General features: G+C 40.6%; 1 protein-coding gene across 1 annotated transcript in view; it reads left to right on the forward strand.

Annotated features, from left to right (window-relative positions):
* Nucleotides 1-5046: 5046 nt before the first annotated feature.
* vat1 (vesicle amine transport 1) overlaps nt 5047-19161 on the forward strand; it is a 44914-nt gene continuing 30799 nt past the window's right edge. Inside the window, exons 1-2 of the mRNA XM_084744879.1 lie at nt 5047-5888; nt 17349-17556. Coding sequence (XP_084601005.1) covers nt 5460-5888; nt 17349-17556 — 637 coding nt within the window. The 5' untranslated portion in view covers nt 5047-5459. The remainder of the gene's footprint in view (nt 5889-17348; nt 17557-19161) is intronic.

A 19161-nucleotide genomic window follows, 5' to 3' on the forward strand; every position in this document is an offset into this window, starting at 1 on the left:
ATAAATGCATTAATACTTACATTTATGGTGGGTTGATTACACTCACTCTCATGCTGACTATCCAGCACAGCCTGCTGCGTCTGCCAGCAGGTGGGTGTAGTGTTCTGCCTTTATTTTACCGTGTGACTGTGCCAAATGTTTTTGTGCAAAAAGATGCTTTGATGGATATTTTACTCAACCAATAAACACATTACACCCCTGCGTGAATAGAGCAGACATGGCAGCGCCAGATTACTCAACGGGAGGGTAAATGGGAAAAAAAAACAAATATATAAATGATCAGAGTGAGAGAGAATTGGTGAGAAGCCAGGATGCAGTGACTTGTGGCTTTGGAGCTCTCAGTTTCTGTAAACATGCCAGGACAGAACTGATCGATCCCATAGATTTAACTAAGAAATTAACAAAAGTTCTTCCAAACGCAGCATTTTAATTTAAACCTAAAGTCACTAGGATTTGTCCGAGCTGTTAGCAAACACATCAGGACGTCACATACCAGCGTTTTGGGTTTGTCAAACATCCCAAGCACAGCAAAATAAGTAGAAAAAATAAGAAAATACAGGCAAAGGGCAGGGTCTCTGCATATACATCCACCACCACCACTTCTAGGGGGTCATAAGTGATGACTGAAATGGATTATGTCATTTATGCATAAATTTGGTGGGATGAGAAAAAATTTTTTGTAAAGCACATTATTCAAGTACTTATTCTTCACTTATATTATAAGTATTTCCATGTTATGCTACTTTATACTTCTAGTAGTCAGTGGTGTAGGAATTACCAGATCTTGTTGGCCCCACTTCAGTAAAGCAGCAATGTTACAAGTAAAAGCCCTGCATTAAAGGGATAGTTCACCCCAAAATTAAAATTCACTCATTATTTACTCACCCTCATGCCAAGTGAGAGTCAGGTTTATTTTCTTAGTCTGCAAAACACTACTGGAGTTTCACAGGAAAACAGCGCTGCAGAATCTCCCAAACAATGGAAGTGACGGGCGACCAGTTTTCAAACATAAAAAACAACTGGAAAAAACACCAGACGCACACAGTTCAGACAGTGTGCATGTGCACATGAACGTGGCTCCAAACTAAGGATGTGCAGTGAAGATTCAGGCTAAAAACATGGCGTAAAAACATTTTTATTAGTCAACTTGGCATGTAGGGCTTTTGGAGACTTGAATTACACCAGATGAGCAGTATGGAGGCATTTTATGTTTTTATTCTGTTGTGGACTAATAAAATAAAACTGACCTTCAATCAGTATGAGGGTGAGTAGATAATGACTAAATTTTCATTTTTGGATGAACTATCCCTTTAAAACACTTACTTTAAGGTATAACATGTACAACTAGATTAAAGCATTCAAAAATTACAGTGACACTAAAATTATCAGCAGAATGTGAAGAAATATTTAAGTTTGAACAGAGATTTAAAACAGTCGTTCCAGACTTCTAAAGTGATTGTGTAATGCAAAGAATCATATTTCTGCTCCATCAATATGTATTTTTCTCTGACTTGTTTTCAGTCTTTGCTCTTTAATGTGAAGCACTGGACTCTTTTACTTCTTCAAGCCTCTAAAATCTACTCAGATGAAACTATCTGAAGCAAAAGCACAATTTGTTTGAACTTTTGGGAATCCATACCCAAAGAGGATCACAAACAGATGTTACTTAAAAAGGATAATAAGCCAAAAGGGCTGGGAAGCAGGGCTGCACCTAGCAATTATTTTCATGATCGATGAACCTGTTGATCATTTTTTCAATTAAATGATTTGTTGTTTTGTCTGTAAAATGTCAGAAAGCCCAAGGCGACATCCTCAAATGTCCTTTTGTCCACAACCCAATGACAATAACTGCCAGAGGACTAAAGAAACCAGAAAATATTCACATCTGAGAAGCAAAAACAGAGACGTTGGACCTATTTTCTTAAGAAAAAGGATCAAAAAGATTTTCGAAATAGCTGGCAATTAATTTAATAGTTGACAACTAATCAATTTGTCACAAATCGTTGCAGCTCTCCTGGGAACTACTGGTTAAGCAAAACAGCAGCACTGATTCAGCATCTTGCTCACGGATACTGTAATAATGCATGAAAAAAAGAACATTTACTGTGTGTATGAAGAAGATAACCAGACTGAATAGACTAATGATGCACTATGACACGTCAATACTTTCAGTAATAAGCAGATAAGTCACTGTAACCTCTGAGCATGAAGATATTGATAGTTCTCAAATCTGCAGTAATAATTCCTGCAGATAGCATGCATAGGATTTACACAATCTGTCATAGCTCATTTCTGTAGATTTGCTATAAATCCCAGAATTTGCCCAGGTTTAATGGAAGTGAAAATGTGTGTGTGTTTCAGACACACACATCCTCAGAGACCGTCCAGACTCCCTGCAGACTCAGTCTATTTGCCTGGCAGAGTGGTGACACAGTACTTTATCCAGGCCAAATTACACTGCTGAGCAGCATTATGCATTCAGTAACCTACTTAGACAATAGAGGAAGTCTCCAAACTACACCAGGTGTCCACGGCAGTACATCTCTGTTCCTGCGTCCTATTCCTGTGTTCCTTTAACCGCAGCCATTTCCTGTGATGAATACTGTTTCAAACCCTTTTCAGCTGCTGGAACATGTTCTGAAATTTTCTTCTTGGCTTCAAACACACAAAGAAAGCTTTTGCATTCATGCTTCTCTTCTAAATCCCTTTTGTCAGACTCCAACCTGCAGCCCAAGTCATTTTCCTGACTGAGCCTTGCTGCTAGATTATCATACTGGTCCTCACAGAGCTAATGAGGAGAAGAGGCACTCTGCGAGCACCCACAGCATACTGATGTGTGCTCAGAGTGGCTCAGTGCGGTCGGTGAGGAGGAGCAGACGATCTGCCTTTTAACATTTCGCCTGTGTCAAAGCGGCAGATCAATAACGCCTGCATCCTACATCATTACGCCCCTGTGGGATATTGATCAGGACATTGCTGACTTTGGCCTCAGGAGTGCTGAGTGGCACTTTACGGCCACAAGGTGTCTCACCACTCCTCTTGTGGTCACATCCCCCTGAATGGACACTGGGCTGCTCTCTCAGCTGTGAAGAGCTGGAAAATGTGAATAGACTCTGGTTTCTTTGTGTGCAGGCTTGGGAAGGTTTCTCTAAAAATGTATTCAATACAGTTACCTCTGAAATGCAATCCAAATCACCACATTAAAGTAATGTAACTTGATTACTTTCTGTTACTTTTGGATTATCGTAGTACCACATATGGTGAAATAGTTTGGACTTCTATAATGTTTTATGTTTTGCACTGTGTTTATGCTGTAGGTTTATAATATGCTATTTCAAATGTTATACTACACACTCAACCTTCAGTTAAACTACAGAAACTTATTCTGAGGCTTCTGTTTTTACCACAAACCATCCTGATCACCAGCATCAGCACCTACAGTCCTAACATGCTTAGCGAACTTGATATTTGTTAGCAGTTGGTCTATGTAACTATCTGATTATGTCTTTTTTCTGTAACTTTAATGGAATACAGTCACCTTTTTTGTACCTTAAGTATGTAATCCTGTTGCATGTAATCCATTACTCCCAAAGCCTGTTTGTGTGACAAATAAAAGGGACACTGGCAGTTGCATCTATGATCACAAAAGTTTAACTATTTGTTTCTATTGCCTCCAAGACTGTCTCCAAAATACTTTATGAGCGGCCCCGTCCCGTGTGTAGCAGCTTTTGATGGAGAGGTCATCCTGCCCTGTGCCTCTGGCTCCCTCTGCCAACGCTGAATAATACAAAGCAGGTTATATCGTTTAATCAAAAACTGGCGTGACCTCAACACAAACTCATATTTTTCTGAGCTGCCTGCACGGGGAAGTTACAACAATGAGCCATACGCAGGCCCAAAGTTCCTGCAAATCCTACTGTAGAATAGGCAGTATAAACAGACATTTCCTCCGGCCCCTGCTGTTCCAGCACCACAAACCTCACTGTTCAACAAGCAGCAGTAAACAGACAGAAATAAGCAAAAACTTGCCGAATGAATGAATTCATTAATTGTGAGGGGCAGGAGTGCACCGTACTGTGAAGATGAGTCTCTGACAGCTAAAGAATTAAATATCAAAATACAGCGTTGAGTTTATAGTGACTTCCACGGTCTCTGAAGGCATCATTAAACCTATTATAACATTTGGCTGTGGCCCCCTATGTATGTGCGTTTCCTTATTTGGGAACACATGACAACAACTTTAAAGGCAGAATATGCAGGATGGTTTTTGATTAAAAGCACCATTCAAAGTTGGTCCTCCTATTTTCTTATTGTTTCACAGTGGTTATGTCCTAAAGCAACTAAACGCAGCCACACCTCTGCACGACACTGGATTTTGTGTGAATACAGCCAAAGCAATCCTCAGTCTGCTCTGCCAGTGTGTGTCTGCAGCTTTCACAGACACAGAGCAGGGCAGAGAAACAGAGTCACCAGTGTAACCACTGGTCACTACCAGGGCTGCTTCATGAATGTCAGATTTTTGGAACATCAGTCGGAGACCTTTCAGTTGAGTGAGATTCTTCAAGTCGAGCAGTCTTTTTTTTTGTTAGACAGTGTGCATTATGATAACAGGATTAAGCAAATAGAAGGTTACAAAAATGCACAGGGAGAACATGTCAGTAAATAATTATAAATAATGGGAATCATAAATATAGCTTTATATTATCTGGTGCACTTATTTAAAAAGCATAGCAGGCTGTAAACTTTACAAATTGAGTCCCTCTGACTTGGTGACTCGAGTGACTTAAAACCTGATTCTTTGAGTCACTCAAACTAAATTCAGTTAAAAGAGTCGAGCTTTCCATCTCTACCAGAAATGTCCTGAACATAGCGAAATATGAGATAATAAGAAAATGCAGGCAGAGGGCAGGATCTCTGCAGAGACAGACACCACTTCAGACTTCTAGTGGGTCACAAGAGATGATTGAAAGAGGTTACTGAATACTATGCCTTCAATAAGTGTGTGGTGACTTGCAGTAATCAACAGATTTTGAAGGGTTTTTTTGCTGGGTTGGCTTCAGCTTTATTTGCCTTTTAGCTATAATGAACATTTTTGCAAATCACCTCTCTGCTTGATGCAATATAGGCTTATCTTATAGCCCTACCCAAACAGCCAAACCCACCCAATCACAGGAGCCAATCCCTGGGTTTCATCAGCTCTCCGTATTTTCCAGCCTGCCTCTGTCTCGTCCCACTCACACTCTCTGTCAGAGCGCGGCGTTGACAGCCACTGGCCACTGAGCAGCCCACTCTGTCGGGGTTTGTGTCTCTCTCCATCCAAGACTGCAGAAAAAGAAGCTCTGACTCTCTTTTATTTGCAAAGAAAGAGAAAACTATCGAGCCCATCCACGGCAACAGAAGCACAAAAAAGCCTCTGAGTAATTTTCTAGACTCATCACTGTCTCACAGCTCCCTGCACGATGTCTGGAGAGGACGCACCTGCCCAGCAGCAAAACGCCGTGGACCAGAAACAGGAGACCAAACCCGCCGAGGAGCCCAAAACCGAGCCGCCCAAGACGGAGTCCGCGCCGGCGGCCGCCACCGCAGACGCAGCGGCCACCCCGGCGGCGACCACCGAGAAGGTCCCCGAGGAGGAGACGTTCACCTACCGCGCCCTGGTGCTCACCGGCTACGGCGGCTATGATAAAGTGAAGCTGCAGGTGAAGAAGGGCAAGCCGGCGCTCAAGGCGGGCGAGGTCCTGGTGCGGGTCAAGGCGTGCGGGCTGAACTTCGCGGACCTGATGGCTCGACAGGGGCTGTACGACCGGCTGCCGTCCCCGCCGGTCACCCCCGGAATGGAGTGCTCCGGGGTGGTGGAGGCTGTGGGTGAAGAAGTAACAGACAGAAAAGTAAGCACACATGCATCTAAGCTTTTTTTCCTCGCCACTTTAAATCCCATTTTACTGCGCGTGCTTTATTGTTAAAATGATGATTTTTGGTGCTCAGCAGCTACATCTGGATATGGGCGTGTCAGGCTGTGCTCGCTGCTCAGGGAGTGGTGTCAGCGCTGAACACTGAATTAAACACTCATCACTTTATGCATTTGATGCTTAAAGGCTATTAGAGCAGCTAATTAACACAATAAAAGGTTAATTAAGAGATATTTGTTAATGTTTCAGCTGTCATCCATTCATTCACTCATGCGTAATGAGGAGACAGCAGCTTAAAACCCTGTGCCAGTGTGTTCATTTTATATTAAATATTAGTAGAGGAAGCCCAGTGGATTTAAATGACACGAGTTGAGTACAATGAAGCAGCAGCAGCAGCAGGCGTCGCCCCTCTTGTCTCCCTGCTTTTCACTGTGCGCACTTCAGATTGAGCAACTTCACCCACAGAACAGAAGAGAAGAGAAGAGAAGAGACCAACTGATCTGCAGATGGATTCACTGTTCAGACGCACCAGCGTGAGTGTGTGTTGTGAGCATTAAGTCTAAATAAACATGCAAATCCGCGGGATGCTTTGCACCCTTGCAGCACCTACGCTGCGTTGCGCTCTCTCGTGTGTGCCAAGGCGCGGAGAGGCTGCGTCAAGTTAGCGAGAGGAAGACCGGAAACCAGACTGCTGTGCCTTCAAAATTAAAGCCTTGAACAGTCAGAGTTTAAGAATTTCCTTTACCTCTGCAAATTAAATATATACGCAAGAACAACGCTGAATTGATCATTAACAATTTAATTTCCAACTATTTTTATAGTAGGTTTGAGTTATTTTTTTAAATAAAATGTAAAATTTCTCAGATTGCAGCTTCTTAAATGTGAATATGCTCTGGTTTCTTTGCACCTCTGTGGCAGTTAACTGAATATTTTTGGTTTGTGGGCAAAAGAAGACATTTGAGGACGTCATCGTAGGCTTTGGGTTTTTTTCACCATTTTCTGACATTTTATGGCTCAAGCAATTACACGAGAAAATAATTGAAAGATTAATTGACAATGAAGATAATCATTAGTTGCAGCCCTAGTCTAAAAGTAATGATGAGTGTGTAAAACATGTTGAATTATTATTACAGCCTGTGCAAAATGTTTTCTGGTCTTCAGTTCTGTTTGGGCCTTCATGGCTCTAAATGCAGCTGTACTGATTTCAGGATGAAAGAATAGCCAGTTTCCATTTATTAATCACTCCCAGTGCTTTGTTTCAATAATTAATTAAAAATTAAACATGCAGCATTTTCTTTAACAAACAATATATGGAAGTAAGTATTTGATGACCTGGTATCCATACGGTGCGTTTACGAGCAGCTCGGACAAATCCTAGTCAGTCTAACTATAATAAGGGACTTTATTTTGTAGGCGATGGCCACATGTCACAGTGGTTAATGTGGTTGACTTGACTCCGGTGGCGGGGACCGGAGTCACCGACGCCTTTTGTTACCGGGAGCGACGGTGGCGCACAGACTCACCGAGCGGAAAGGAAAGGGCGAGGCGCGGCGCATCAGACAGCATGATGTGAGAAACAAGATCATCACTCGCCCTCTTTGTCAACACAGTCATCAATATATCAGGATTAAAGTTCTCAGACCATGAAGCCAAGTCAATTAACCAAGCCTAATAAATAAAACATCTCAGACTTTTCTTTAATGTGCAGCCACAGGGATTGAAGTGGTGTTTGAAAGAGAATTATCTGTCGCTTTCTGACATTGCATGATGAGTCACAGGCCTGTCTATATGTCTGTCTCCTGGCTGCATGGCATCAGCACGTTGACGCCTTTGTAAGGCAATTAAAGTACAAAGCCAAAATGTTACACATCAGCCAGCGATGACTCACGCTGTTTGTTGTTAAGACCATCACATTTTCCTCACATCAGGCTGATAATATCTGTGGAGAACACCATGTGTGATGCAAGTGCAGGATGAGTGCATCTGGCTGGGAGTGGCACATATGTCTGTCAAGTGTGCGTCCATATGGATGCACGCGGGGTCTGTGCAGACTAATGGGAGGAATATGAGCGGTGATAGGTTTATTGTTTATTGTGAATATGATACCCGTTAGCTGCTACCAACTATTCTTCCTGGAGTCCACATATAAAACAAAGACATACATTGCGCCCCCCCGCCACCACCCAAACCTCCTCCTACCCACCCCACCAGATCATCCCATACAATATCATGAAGTAATGTACAGTCTAGTCATATTAGTAGAGCTGCAACAATTAATCAATTATTAAATTAATCACAAATTATTTTGATAATTGATTAACTGAGTAATTTTTCAAGAAAAAAGTCACAATTATCTGATTCTAGCTTCTTAAATGTGAAAATTTTCTGGTTTCTTTACTGTCCTGTTTTTGGGTTGTGGGCACTTGACGTCACCTTGAGCTACAGGAAACTGATCAACGTTTTTCACCATTTTCTGACATTTTTATAGGCAAACAGCTATAAATCTACCAATCAAGAGAAAAACTGACTGATTCATCAACTATGAAAATAAATTAGTCATTTGATTTGTGTGATATGAGCATCCATCTTGCTCGGCTTCTAGTTATTCGTTTGTCTGCACCAAAAGGTGTGCAGCCAATCAGCATCCTAGGAGGGCAGCTACGGGTGTGGTTTTAGGTGTGATGAAAGCAAGATACATCCGGAAGCGACTTGTCTCGAACAAACAGTGGTGGCTTCTGAAGAGGTTAGCGTAGATACTGCAGTAGCATCAGTTATATCCGAACTGGAGAGTATTTTTTTTTTTTTTTTGAAAGAAGAGCAATGAACGGCACTGAAGGGTTTTCTCAGTGGAAAGATATTTTCACTGTTCTACTGACCGGCTTCGACTTGAGTGGTTGAAGTTAGCGTGCGTTAGTCATGATAGACAGATGGTTCATCCAATCACCTGCCAAGTGTTTTTTTTTTGGAAAGTGCCTGCCCTTTTTCAAACTGTTTCTAAGGATGATTTCTCAGATGATTCTTTGTAACAAACCATCTGAGGTGTCAGGTTATTCGTTGCGCAGAAGCCCAATGAATTTCTGGAAAATATACCAACAACTTTGATAATAACTTAAATGAAAGCAACAAAACCAACAGTAAAAAATATAATAATAATAAATAATAAATAATCGTTTTGAATATTTTTTTTCTTTTAAGTCAAAATTCTCTGATTCTAGCTTCTTAAATGTAAATATTTTCTGGTTTATTCTGGTTTCTTTGGGAAACACTGATCAACATTTTTGAACATTTTCTGACATTTTATGTACAAAACGTCTAATTGATTGCCGTAGGTCAGCCCACAGCAGCCAGACATCACAGAAGGTTAAGATCCTCGTGTTTCTAAATGACTTTATAGCTTCTTTCCACATTGTCAGTAATGTAGATTGGATTTAAAGGTCACTCACTGCACACACACACACACATGCGCTTGTCATCAAGGCCTCACACTCCTACATCCCCTCGCAGCCCTCAGGTTATAGAATTAAGAGCCAATCTTGCTAATGGATGGAGATCTCTGAGATCTTTTGGCAGCGAACTCACAGGGAATGTGCTGACCGCGATGGCACAGAGTTTTTGGGAGGCTCATCATCACTCACTGCAGCTCGATCTGTCTGTCTGCCGAGCTACCTCTGTTTCTCTGTCACGCATATTTATACACACAAAGACACGCAATAATGGGTGTGTCTGACAGGGTGCTACCCATACAGTGTACACAAAAATATGCACACAAACATGCCTTTTAATTACATAATGCAACATAAACATCAGCAGTTAAGTGAGATTGATTTTCATCTGATCTTTCCGACGTTGCGATGAAGTTCTCTAATGTGAGTGCCTGCTTTTCTTCACACACATAAATGGCGTCTGAGGACTTTGGCTTTTTTATTTGACGAGAAAAACATGTTTATATTAGAGCTGCAATAATTACTCCATCCATCAATTGGCTGATTATTTGTTTCAGTCATTTTTCATGCAAACATGTCAGTACCACTTTACAATAAGACTACCCTAAGAAATAGTTCATAATTAGATTATTCATTACACTTTTTAGCTTTCAGTGTTAACATTTAGAGCTGTAACAATTAATGGATTAGTTGTCAGCTATTAAAATAATAATAATTGATTAATAGGTTTAAGTATTTTTCAAGAAAAAAAGTTAAAACTCTTATTCCAGCATCTTAAAGGTGAATATTTCCTGGTTTCTTTACTCCTTTATGACAGTAAACTGAATATCTTTAGGCTGGAGAGAAAAACGGGGACGTCATCTTGGGCTTTGGGAAGCACTAATCATAATTTTCCCATAATTTTTGCCATTTCATAGACCAAGCTTTTAACCATCGTCAGCATGTCTTTAATAGTCAAAAAGTTTCATGGAATTAACATATGAAATTACCATATTCATACACAAAGACTCTGGCAATATTGTTTACCTCGACATTTTCAGCAAGCAACATTTTATACTTTATAATAAGGCTCCTTTTGCCAGTTAAAACTGTTAATAATTCATTAGTCAGATAAGCAGTACCTGGAACTTGCCAGTAATGAGCCTCAGTGAAAACTGTGTTATAACTTGTTTATTAATGATTTATAAAGCAGTTACCACCTTATATAACTCATTTACTTATAAGGGTAGTCCTATTGTAAGGTGGTACCAAAATGTCAAACACTTGGATTACAGCCTGTTGAATGTGAGGATTTACTGCTTTTCTTTGTAGCTTATGTAAGAAAACGAAGAGTCTTGGGGTTTTGGACTGTTGGTTGGACAAAAGAAGCAATTTGAAGACGTCACTTTGGGCTCTGGAAAATCCTGATGGGGATTTTTCACAGTTGTTTGAGATTTTATAGACTAACGGCAGATTAATCCATAATGACAATAATCACTAGTTGCAGTTTTAGTTTATATTGGTCAAAGGGATTGAAAATATACGCTTTTAGTATCAAAACTAAGGTATCGTCAAGAATCTGGCGATATGTATCATGATGCAGGGGTTATATAATTTTAGGAAAAACTGTTACAGTCTAAAAAACACAACAACATATGCAGAAAGTCTGAATAAAAAAGTTAACTTTTATGCAATCAGAACAGTGATAGATAGAGAGTACCTCATTTGGCATAGTTTTTTTCTGGTGAAGGCATTTGTTGAGTAAAAACACTTAAACTTAAAATGAGAAAAAATATTAGAAAATGATCTTATTAGTATCTTATTATTTGTTATTGATTAATTGATTAATCAATTGTTAGCACTTTTAACCGATAGTTTAAGAAAATAAATAAAATTTGTAACCTTTTATCACCATAACACAATTCTGTGTTTTTGAGAATTGATGCAGTATCACAAAACACAATATCTTGGTACTCAAGTGTATCAGTATTTTCTTACGCCCCCTAATCTTGGCACCAGTACAGAAATATTTCACTTATCCCTGAATACAGTGTAATTAAAACTCTTCACTGAGTCATGCTCTAATATTTATACATTTGCAAAGTTGATAAAGGCGGCACTTGCACCATTGTTGCCCTCCAGCCTCAGTGTCTTCGGCTTGTTTATCGTTTTGCAGCTTGGCGGCTCTTCTGTTTTTAAAAATTATTTATTATCCACTGCATGCCTCGCATTGTATTTCAATAACTACCACAAAACAGGCTTCCCTGGAGGGGACAATGGAGCTGAATGAAGTAAGCCTACAGTGCCCTCACCCGAAATGACCTCAGGGGGAGTGCGGGGAAAAGTGTAACAGTGAGTAAGCGAGGGAAGAGGGGAAATATTACAAATCACAAACTCCCCTGACACCAAACATCAGCACTTTTTTCTTCTGCTGGCCAGCTTTTTTTTTTTTTTTTTTTCATGCTCTCCCTCAGTGAGTTTTGGTAGGATCTGACCCATATGTTCTCAATTACCTCCCTCTGGCCCACATTGTCATTCTGGTATTTCCTCCATCCCTCCTTCCCTGCCTCCCTCCATCTCTCCTTTTCTTGATTCTTCCTCTGTCGATCAGTGAATCCCACCCTTTATCTCACCGTCCTGTCTATCTATTTCTCTTCCCTGTCCTGCTCTTCCATCCTACATCTCCTTTTCGCCACGATCACGACATTAAGCTTGCCTTCATACTCTGCACGGCCTGTTGACAGTTTGCCATAAGCTGCTGCTAAAAAAAGAAGTCCAACTTCTCTGTTTTGTATTTTTCTCCTCAAACTTGTCCACTGTGGTGTTCCCTGATAAATTCTGGAAATTTCTGTGGTTGAAAGTATAGGCTGGGCTGCACCAAAAAAGATTATTTTTTTAAACCTGATTTAATCATGGTTTAACATTAGATTATGTTGCACCAAACTTTTAAACTATTTTAAAATTAAGAAAGATTACATCTAAACCTCTCTTTTTACTCTAAACCCAGATAAAATTGAATTGTTGCATCTACACTTTGTATGTATCTTTAGTTTTTTAGTCAGCTAGCAAACAATGTCATTTTTTTCTTAGTTTTCTGCAGCCAAAAGTGAATCATGTCCCTCCTATTTATACTTACAAGGTCCTGACAGATAAAATAAGATTAGATATAACTTTATTAATCCCAAAGGAAATACATGTGCCTGATTGCTCCACAAATGGCAGTAACATAAGAATAATAATAATAGGTACAAATGTAAGCTTAAATATAAAAAGTAGTATTAATGTGGGTAATCAAGCATCTCCATACTGATTAAACTCAATTAGATTTCATCTATAATCACTAAACTTGGATTTACTAAACTGAGATAAGTTTTAATTGTGCAACAGAACTATGCTGGATTTTAAATCGGGATTTACTCATTTTAAACCTAATTTTGCTAAACTAATCTTTGTATGAATTAATCTTTGTTGGTACAACCCTGTCAAAGAGTTGCATCAAGGCTTCTAATATGAATCAAGCTGCAGAATAAAGATGAAGAATAACGGTATTATGTTATGCAGATTTGCATAATCAGAGGTGCAGTCAAGTGCAAAACGCAGCATGTCCTGTCTCAGATGATGCTGAATATGAGCAGGGCGTGGCCTTTATGCTAACATCAAACAAACCGTGTTAAAGCACAATAACACCTACGCCGACACCAGGCACGTATTATATTTTGTTTTAATTACATTTACTGGAGCCATGCAGGCTGTGTGGTAGCGTTTAACCTTTATGTTTGGCCTCAACCTGAGTCAGAACCAAGCATCAGGAATTTTGCTTGCCCGTTTCTTTTCTGTGATAATTTTTTGCTGAGATCATCAAAGCTCAGAGCCATGAAGCAGCTGACTTGGAGGCCCTGCATACCCCAAAATTGAATCACCATCTGATTAAGTCCATTCATATACAGTTAACTGGAAGTGTCTTTGTTCAACTCCCCCACACTCTTGACCCTGACTGTGAGTACATTTGAAGCAGTGGCATGAGGGCTAAGAAAGGAAATGCAAGTGTGTGTGTTTGTGTGTCACAGTGTGAAGATGTTGTAACAGAACTGTCACAAGGCTCATTCGCTCGGCCTTGAATGTTCCTGCCTAGAATCTGTGTGACTGACAGTAACTCACATGCTTAACGTGGGCGCTGAAGAATAGCTGCAGATGCATTTGAAGGCGATGTGTGTGAGTCATATTTGTGTGTGTGTTTCCTGTAAAAGCCTGAACTCCCCCGTCTATCGATTTGTGCCACACTGTACCCCCAATTAAAGCAGTGAGGATGATGAGATTGACTCAAAAACGGAAAAAAAAGGGGAGATGGTTGGCAGCATGAACAACAAAGGGAAAGCAAGGAAAAGTAGCCCATGATGAAAAAGTGAAACTAGAGTTTGAAAATAAACCAAATGACTGGGGTATGAAAAGAAAAAGAGAGAGGGAGATCTCTCTAATTGGAGTGGATAGACAGCGAGGCGCATGGCTCCCTCCAGACCATTAGAGAGGCCCGGGTGGAGAGGGTTTGTTCCCAGGAGGAGAGAGCTTGTCTTATGCTCAGCCATGGGGAAGAATCTGGCAGGGACTCTGATGAGTGGAGAGAGGCCAGGGGAGAAGATGGGCCCCATTGTCCTGTCTCGCTGATGAGGAAGAGGGGATACGGGACACTCCTTGCAAAGGAAAGAGGACAGTAAAGATGGAATAAGACAGTGAGGGATGAAGAAATAGGTAGCGTCAAAGAAGGCGGCGAGACCGAGACGCAGACAGGATGAGACGAGGGAGACTGGAGAAGGGGAAGGAAGATGTTCTAAAGTTGTTGAGAGGAAAAAGAGTCAGGAAGTGAAAGAGAAAGAAGGGAAGAGAAAAAGTGGGGAGAATGGAAACAGGGCGGGAGGGAGGGGGAGCCGTGTCGAGAGGGGTGGATAAGGGGGAGGAAGAAAACAGGAAGAGAGTTATAATGCTGCAGTTGTCTCTGTTTCCTGTGTCCCTCGAGTGAGCACTCCTGATTGGTTAGGTGAGGGCGCCGGGGTTACGTTTTCATCGAGGCTTGTCCCTCTGAAAAGAGCTGCTTTGATAAGGATAGTTTGGGAGCAGAAATGAAAAGTTGGCGATTGTGGCGCGTGCCACGCTGAATGACGTCTGTGACTTCCTCACTGTAAAGTCCTGCATCCGTTTGCGTAAACCACCTTAAGTTTCAAACTTAAGTTTGTCCCCCAAGTAAAATATTTCCTTAAGCTTTGGAGTGTTGCATAAAGCCTGTCAGGTTGTCTCCTTGCCTAAGTGTTTGGACTCAGGCTTTCACAGCAGTTACTGTCATAATACAGCACGTGTACACTTCAGTTACCATGGTTACACTTCACTCAGCATTCTTTAATTTTACAAGACAGCATGCGTTTTTTTTTTTTCCCCAAGACTGATCCTCCTAGTCCCACTCCACTCTGCTGTGATTGTTGTGTAAGGGCCTATTTTAAGCGTAAACCATGATTTTTTCATAACCCTACCCAAGTAGTTTTTGAGCCTAAACCTAACCGAACTATGGATGAAAAGTAAAATAATAACTATAATAGCTCGTTGTGTGTTAGCCAGCTTCTCCAAAATGGACAACAAAGAGAAAACAAAGGAGCAAGATGATGTCTGTTCTCCCGATTTATATGGAAAGAAAAAGCACATGATTCAAAGTAAATTTAACCAGCAGCCAGAAAAAATACACACAAGCAGAGGATGTGTTAAGAAGCGAGAAATCTGCTGAGAAACAAGCCAATGTAGTTATGATGAAATATGAAAATTACTGCAAGAAAGGAGACAAACATCAATAAAAACTGGTGAGTTTCAGACAAAGCTGGTGTATATATGAGACAGAGTTGTGTTAACGTTTGGTGAGCTAGTTAGAAACTTGCGAGTGCCAGTGTCAAATCTGTACTCTAACAAGCTGCTCATTACTCATCTTCAGTCACCATAAATTAAGCTGTTGTCTGATGTTCAACAAATTATTTAGCTTTTATGAGACTGTTATGAGTCTCTTGAGGGAAATGATGACTAGGGACTTTCTAGCAGTACTTAGCTAAGGGCAAACACTTGATTTTATGCCACTGATTTTTTTTTCCAAGGGCATCCTTAGAGGAAAATTAAAGGAAAACCTTAGCTTAAGTAGTTTTATGCAACCAGGCACAGAAAAATAGAAATGGCTTAAATGATACTCTCATACTCTATCATATAAAGAGCAATTATGACATTTCCATTGGGGCTGCACGGTTAATTGAAATATTATTTAAATTGCAATATGGCCAAGTGCAATCACACTTATGTGACAAAGCATCTTCTTAATGTACTAGTGAAGTGCTACAGAGCAGCCCTAATTTCCATTATGGTCAAAGCTAAGAGAAAAATCTGAGTAAATGTCTCTTGAAGCCACATATTAAGCATATTAGCGCCATTATTCTTTTCATCATCTTCCAAACCTTTCTTTGTTCCTTCTCTGTCAAATATATGCTGTGACTTGGTTATCAAAAGCTCAAGAATGAAAACCACAGCTTTGCATGTCCACGCAAGCCACTGCATTACAAATCGGAAAACGGCTATCGCACTTTGGCACTGATCCTGACCATCTAACCTGTTAAACAAAAAGAAAAAAAAGAACCACTTCCTTGTTTTGCCCTGATTTCCTCAGCAGCGTCATTATTTCCCTCCATAAAGTCAATACAGTCACAACTCTCACTCTGCTGTGGTTTATCACTTTCCATGTTTGCTTGCACTCCTCAAGAGCAAACTCTTCCAGGCTTGGTGGACATGTTTGCAGGTCTGCCATTGTTGTAAGTAAAACAATAAGCCTGCTACTTTTACTAATCCTGCTGCACAGCTCGGTTCATTCCCACTGCGCCAAAGAAACCGTGAGGCTGCGGATGGGAGGACGCTCCAGAACACTTGAGGCTCTAACAGTGAAGCCTCCTGGGGTATTGAACTGCCAGTGAATCCTATTCAAACTCAAAAACTTACTAAATCAATTAAAACACACCAGAACTTTGCTTTAATTTGATAAAATAGTTTTATAAACTGATTATTTGCTCCCTTTAGGACCACATTGCTGTAATGCTGTCCTTGTAGATAAGAGTATTGACCCCGAGACACGATTCTTCCAAAAACAAGTAACTGTAGAAAGCAAAGATTTAGCCTTAAAGGAGAAGTCTGTAATAAACTTGAAAATTTGTTAAACATTAATTAGAGTTCAAATTAACACAGAATGTTTGGCGAATGTGTAAGTGTGTATATGAGTCAGCTTTTGTTTTCAGGAAGATAACTGACAGCTATAACCCGCTGATCATCTGACAGTGTAGGACTCTTTGTCACTTGTTATTGTGAAACTACAACGTTGCACTCGTATTTCGCTCCTGCAGTATTTTTGCAGCCTGCCTGAGCTTCCTCAAGTTTGGGGAGGAGGGGGCAGGGAGAACAGCTCGCTTCAAATATAGACTATATTAAAAAGGATTTCAACGTATTTAGAATAGCATTTATGACTCCAACTCACTATTTGGATCACAGTACTAATTTTTGGACATGCAGTTGTTACTTATCGCTCCTTTAAGTGGAGCCGTAATACGACCAGCTCCAGTGTTATGTGATTCATTTACAGGACAATTGAAAACGATCTTATCACCACTTTTCCTGTGATTACCAGCCTGTTTTGTTGACAAAATGCTACAAATATGTTCATTTTAATTGGCTGTTATTCAACTATTAATTGTAAAAAAGTAGATATAGTTAGTGTTGCAAACTTTTTCATAAAGTGAAGTGTCGATGTTTCCAAAGTCCAGATTAAACAGCATTTTGTGAATATCTGTAGATTTTTTAAAGTTGATTTTTGGTCAAATTATTTGAGTTACTTCACTGCTCCACTATCCCCTGCCAGGGAATCACTGCATTAGGTTATATTGTTTTCAGGAAACAGGTCCAGACAGAGAGCTGTGTTACCTCCATCTCAGTCGTCCTTTGTCTTCTGTTCCAGGTCGGTGATAAGGTGATGGTGCTGAACCGCTTCGGGCTGTGGCAGGAGGTGGCGGTGGTGCCGGCAAGCCACACCTTCCTCATCCCAGAGGGCATGAGCTTTGAGGAGGCAGCAGCCCTCCCCGTCAACTACATCACTGCCTACATGATGCTGTTTGACTTTGGCAACCTGCGGCCCAACCAGAGCGTCCTCGTCCACGCTGCTGCAGGTAAGGTTAAGGTGTTAAATACAGTTATACAACAGGTAGTTCTGACCAAGTCATCTGACTGGACAAGAGCCAGTCCATGAAAGTCCATGTTGTACTGAATATCAGCACAGCTGTTGTCATCTTAATCAGTACAACAGCACTCTTTCTCGTGTAATATTGTTTTAATACAGAGAAGGATACACACTATACATGCACGCTGAGCACATGAAAACCTTTTTATTTTTTAGGTTTTTGTTTTTAAGTTTGGAATGCATGCATCACTCTCAATGAAAGGTCATACACTTCAGAGATTGTTGAATTCAGTATAAATTCATGAATAATGAATTCACAAACAGTTTCACCCTGTTCGCTGTTGTATCTATGAAAAACCGCCAATGATTCAGACTTCCATTTTAAATTGATGTTGTAATTACGCAGTTGAAAACCACATTTAATTTGTTTGATCTTAGTATGTATCAGCCCAGCTTTCAACTCCGCTAACTGCTTTATTATTTGCAACCACGCAAATGAATTCAGTAATGTACCACCAGGCTTTGGAGCATATTTATAAAGAATAAATCTGAAATCCTCAACACAGAAATTCAAAGCGTGAGGAAACGCCCTTGAATGTTTACAGTGGCTGATTTCTTCCTTCTCTGCACCTCCTGTTTATGCATTTTTTCTGTATATGAATTATGGCTGTTGGAGAAGGTCCCATTGTTCATTAGTATGAGATATGGTTCAGTGTTTTGCACCCTCTAATACTGGAGCACCTGCCACCTGCACAGCGAGGTCAGAGTTCAGAGCGAGTGGGTGGGAGAAAGACGGGGATTGAGGGAGTAAAAGCACCTGTTTTGGGGTGTGATGCACCGAGCCTGAGAGCATTTGATTTTGCTGTGTTTACACAATCACGCCAGCTGGAGAGAATGGGAGTGCATTAGCCAAAAGAAATTGTTCCCTCTTGCTATCTGCCGCTGTACAGCTCTCACTTTTCCTCCGGTTCCCACTCTTTTTGTGCAGAGGGAGTCAGAATGGGATCCCTCGGCATTTGGGACAATGTGTGGGTGTAGATGGCGAAGAAGAAGCAAGCACATAATGAAACCTGAGCCTGGGAGACAAAAAAAATGACAGAGAGCTCTGCCAGCCCAGGTGGATGTGTCCCTTTGGCATTGACACAATAAAACTGAAAATGAGTGAATGTGTAAGATTATCGTTAAATGTTCAGTTTCCAGCTGAGTGATGACATCGTTGTGGGAACGGTGGTCTACAGAGGAATCTAAAAATGTGTGCGCTCATCATATCATCCGGCTGATGTCACTCATCCCTGTAAAAACACACGCATTCTTTACTCAAATAGAAGTACAGACACTGATTCAACTCTTTAGTCATGTAAAAGTGAAAAAGTACAGGCCCTGAAATTTACTCAAACTCGCCCCCCGAGGGACATTTCTACTGGCTGTTTGCAAAGTTAACTGAACTTTTCTCCACTGTCAAATCAACCTCTCTGTCTCTTTCTTATTTGACATTGTTTTTGCCTTGTTGTGTCTTTTTTGTCTTTTTAAATTTTGGGCAACGTTTTTGTCTTGTCGCATGCTTTAGGTTGTTTTTGTTGTGTTGTCACGATTT

The sequence above is a fragment of the Lutjanus erythropterus genome, chromosome 19 (assembly GCF_056507025.1).
Source record: "Lutjanus erythropterus isolate fLutEry1 chromosome 19, fLutEry1.hap2, whole genome shotgun sequence".
NCBI lineage: Eukaryota > Metazoa > Chordata > Actinopteri > Lutjaniformes > Lutjanidae > Lutjanus > Lutjanus erythropterus.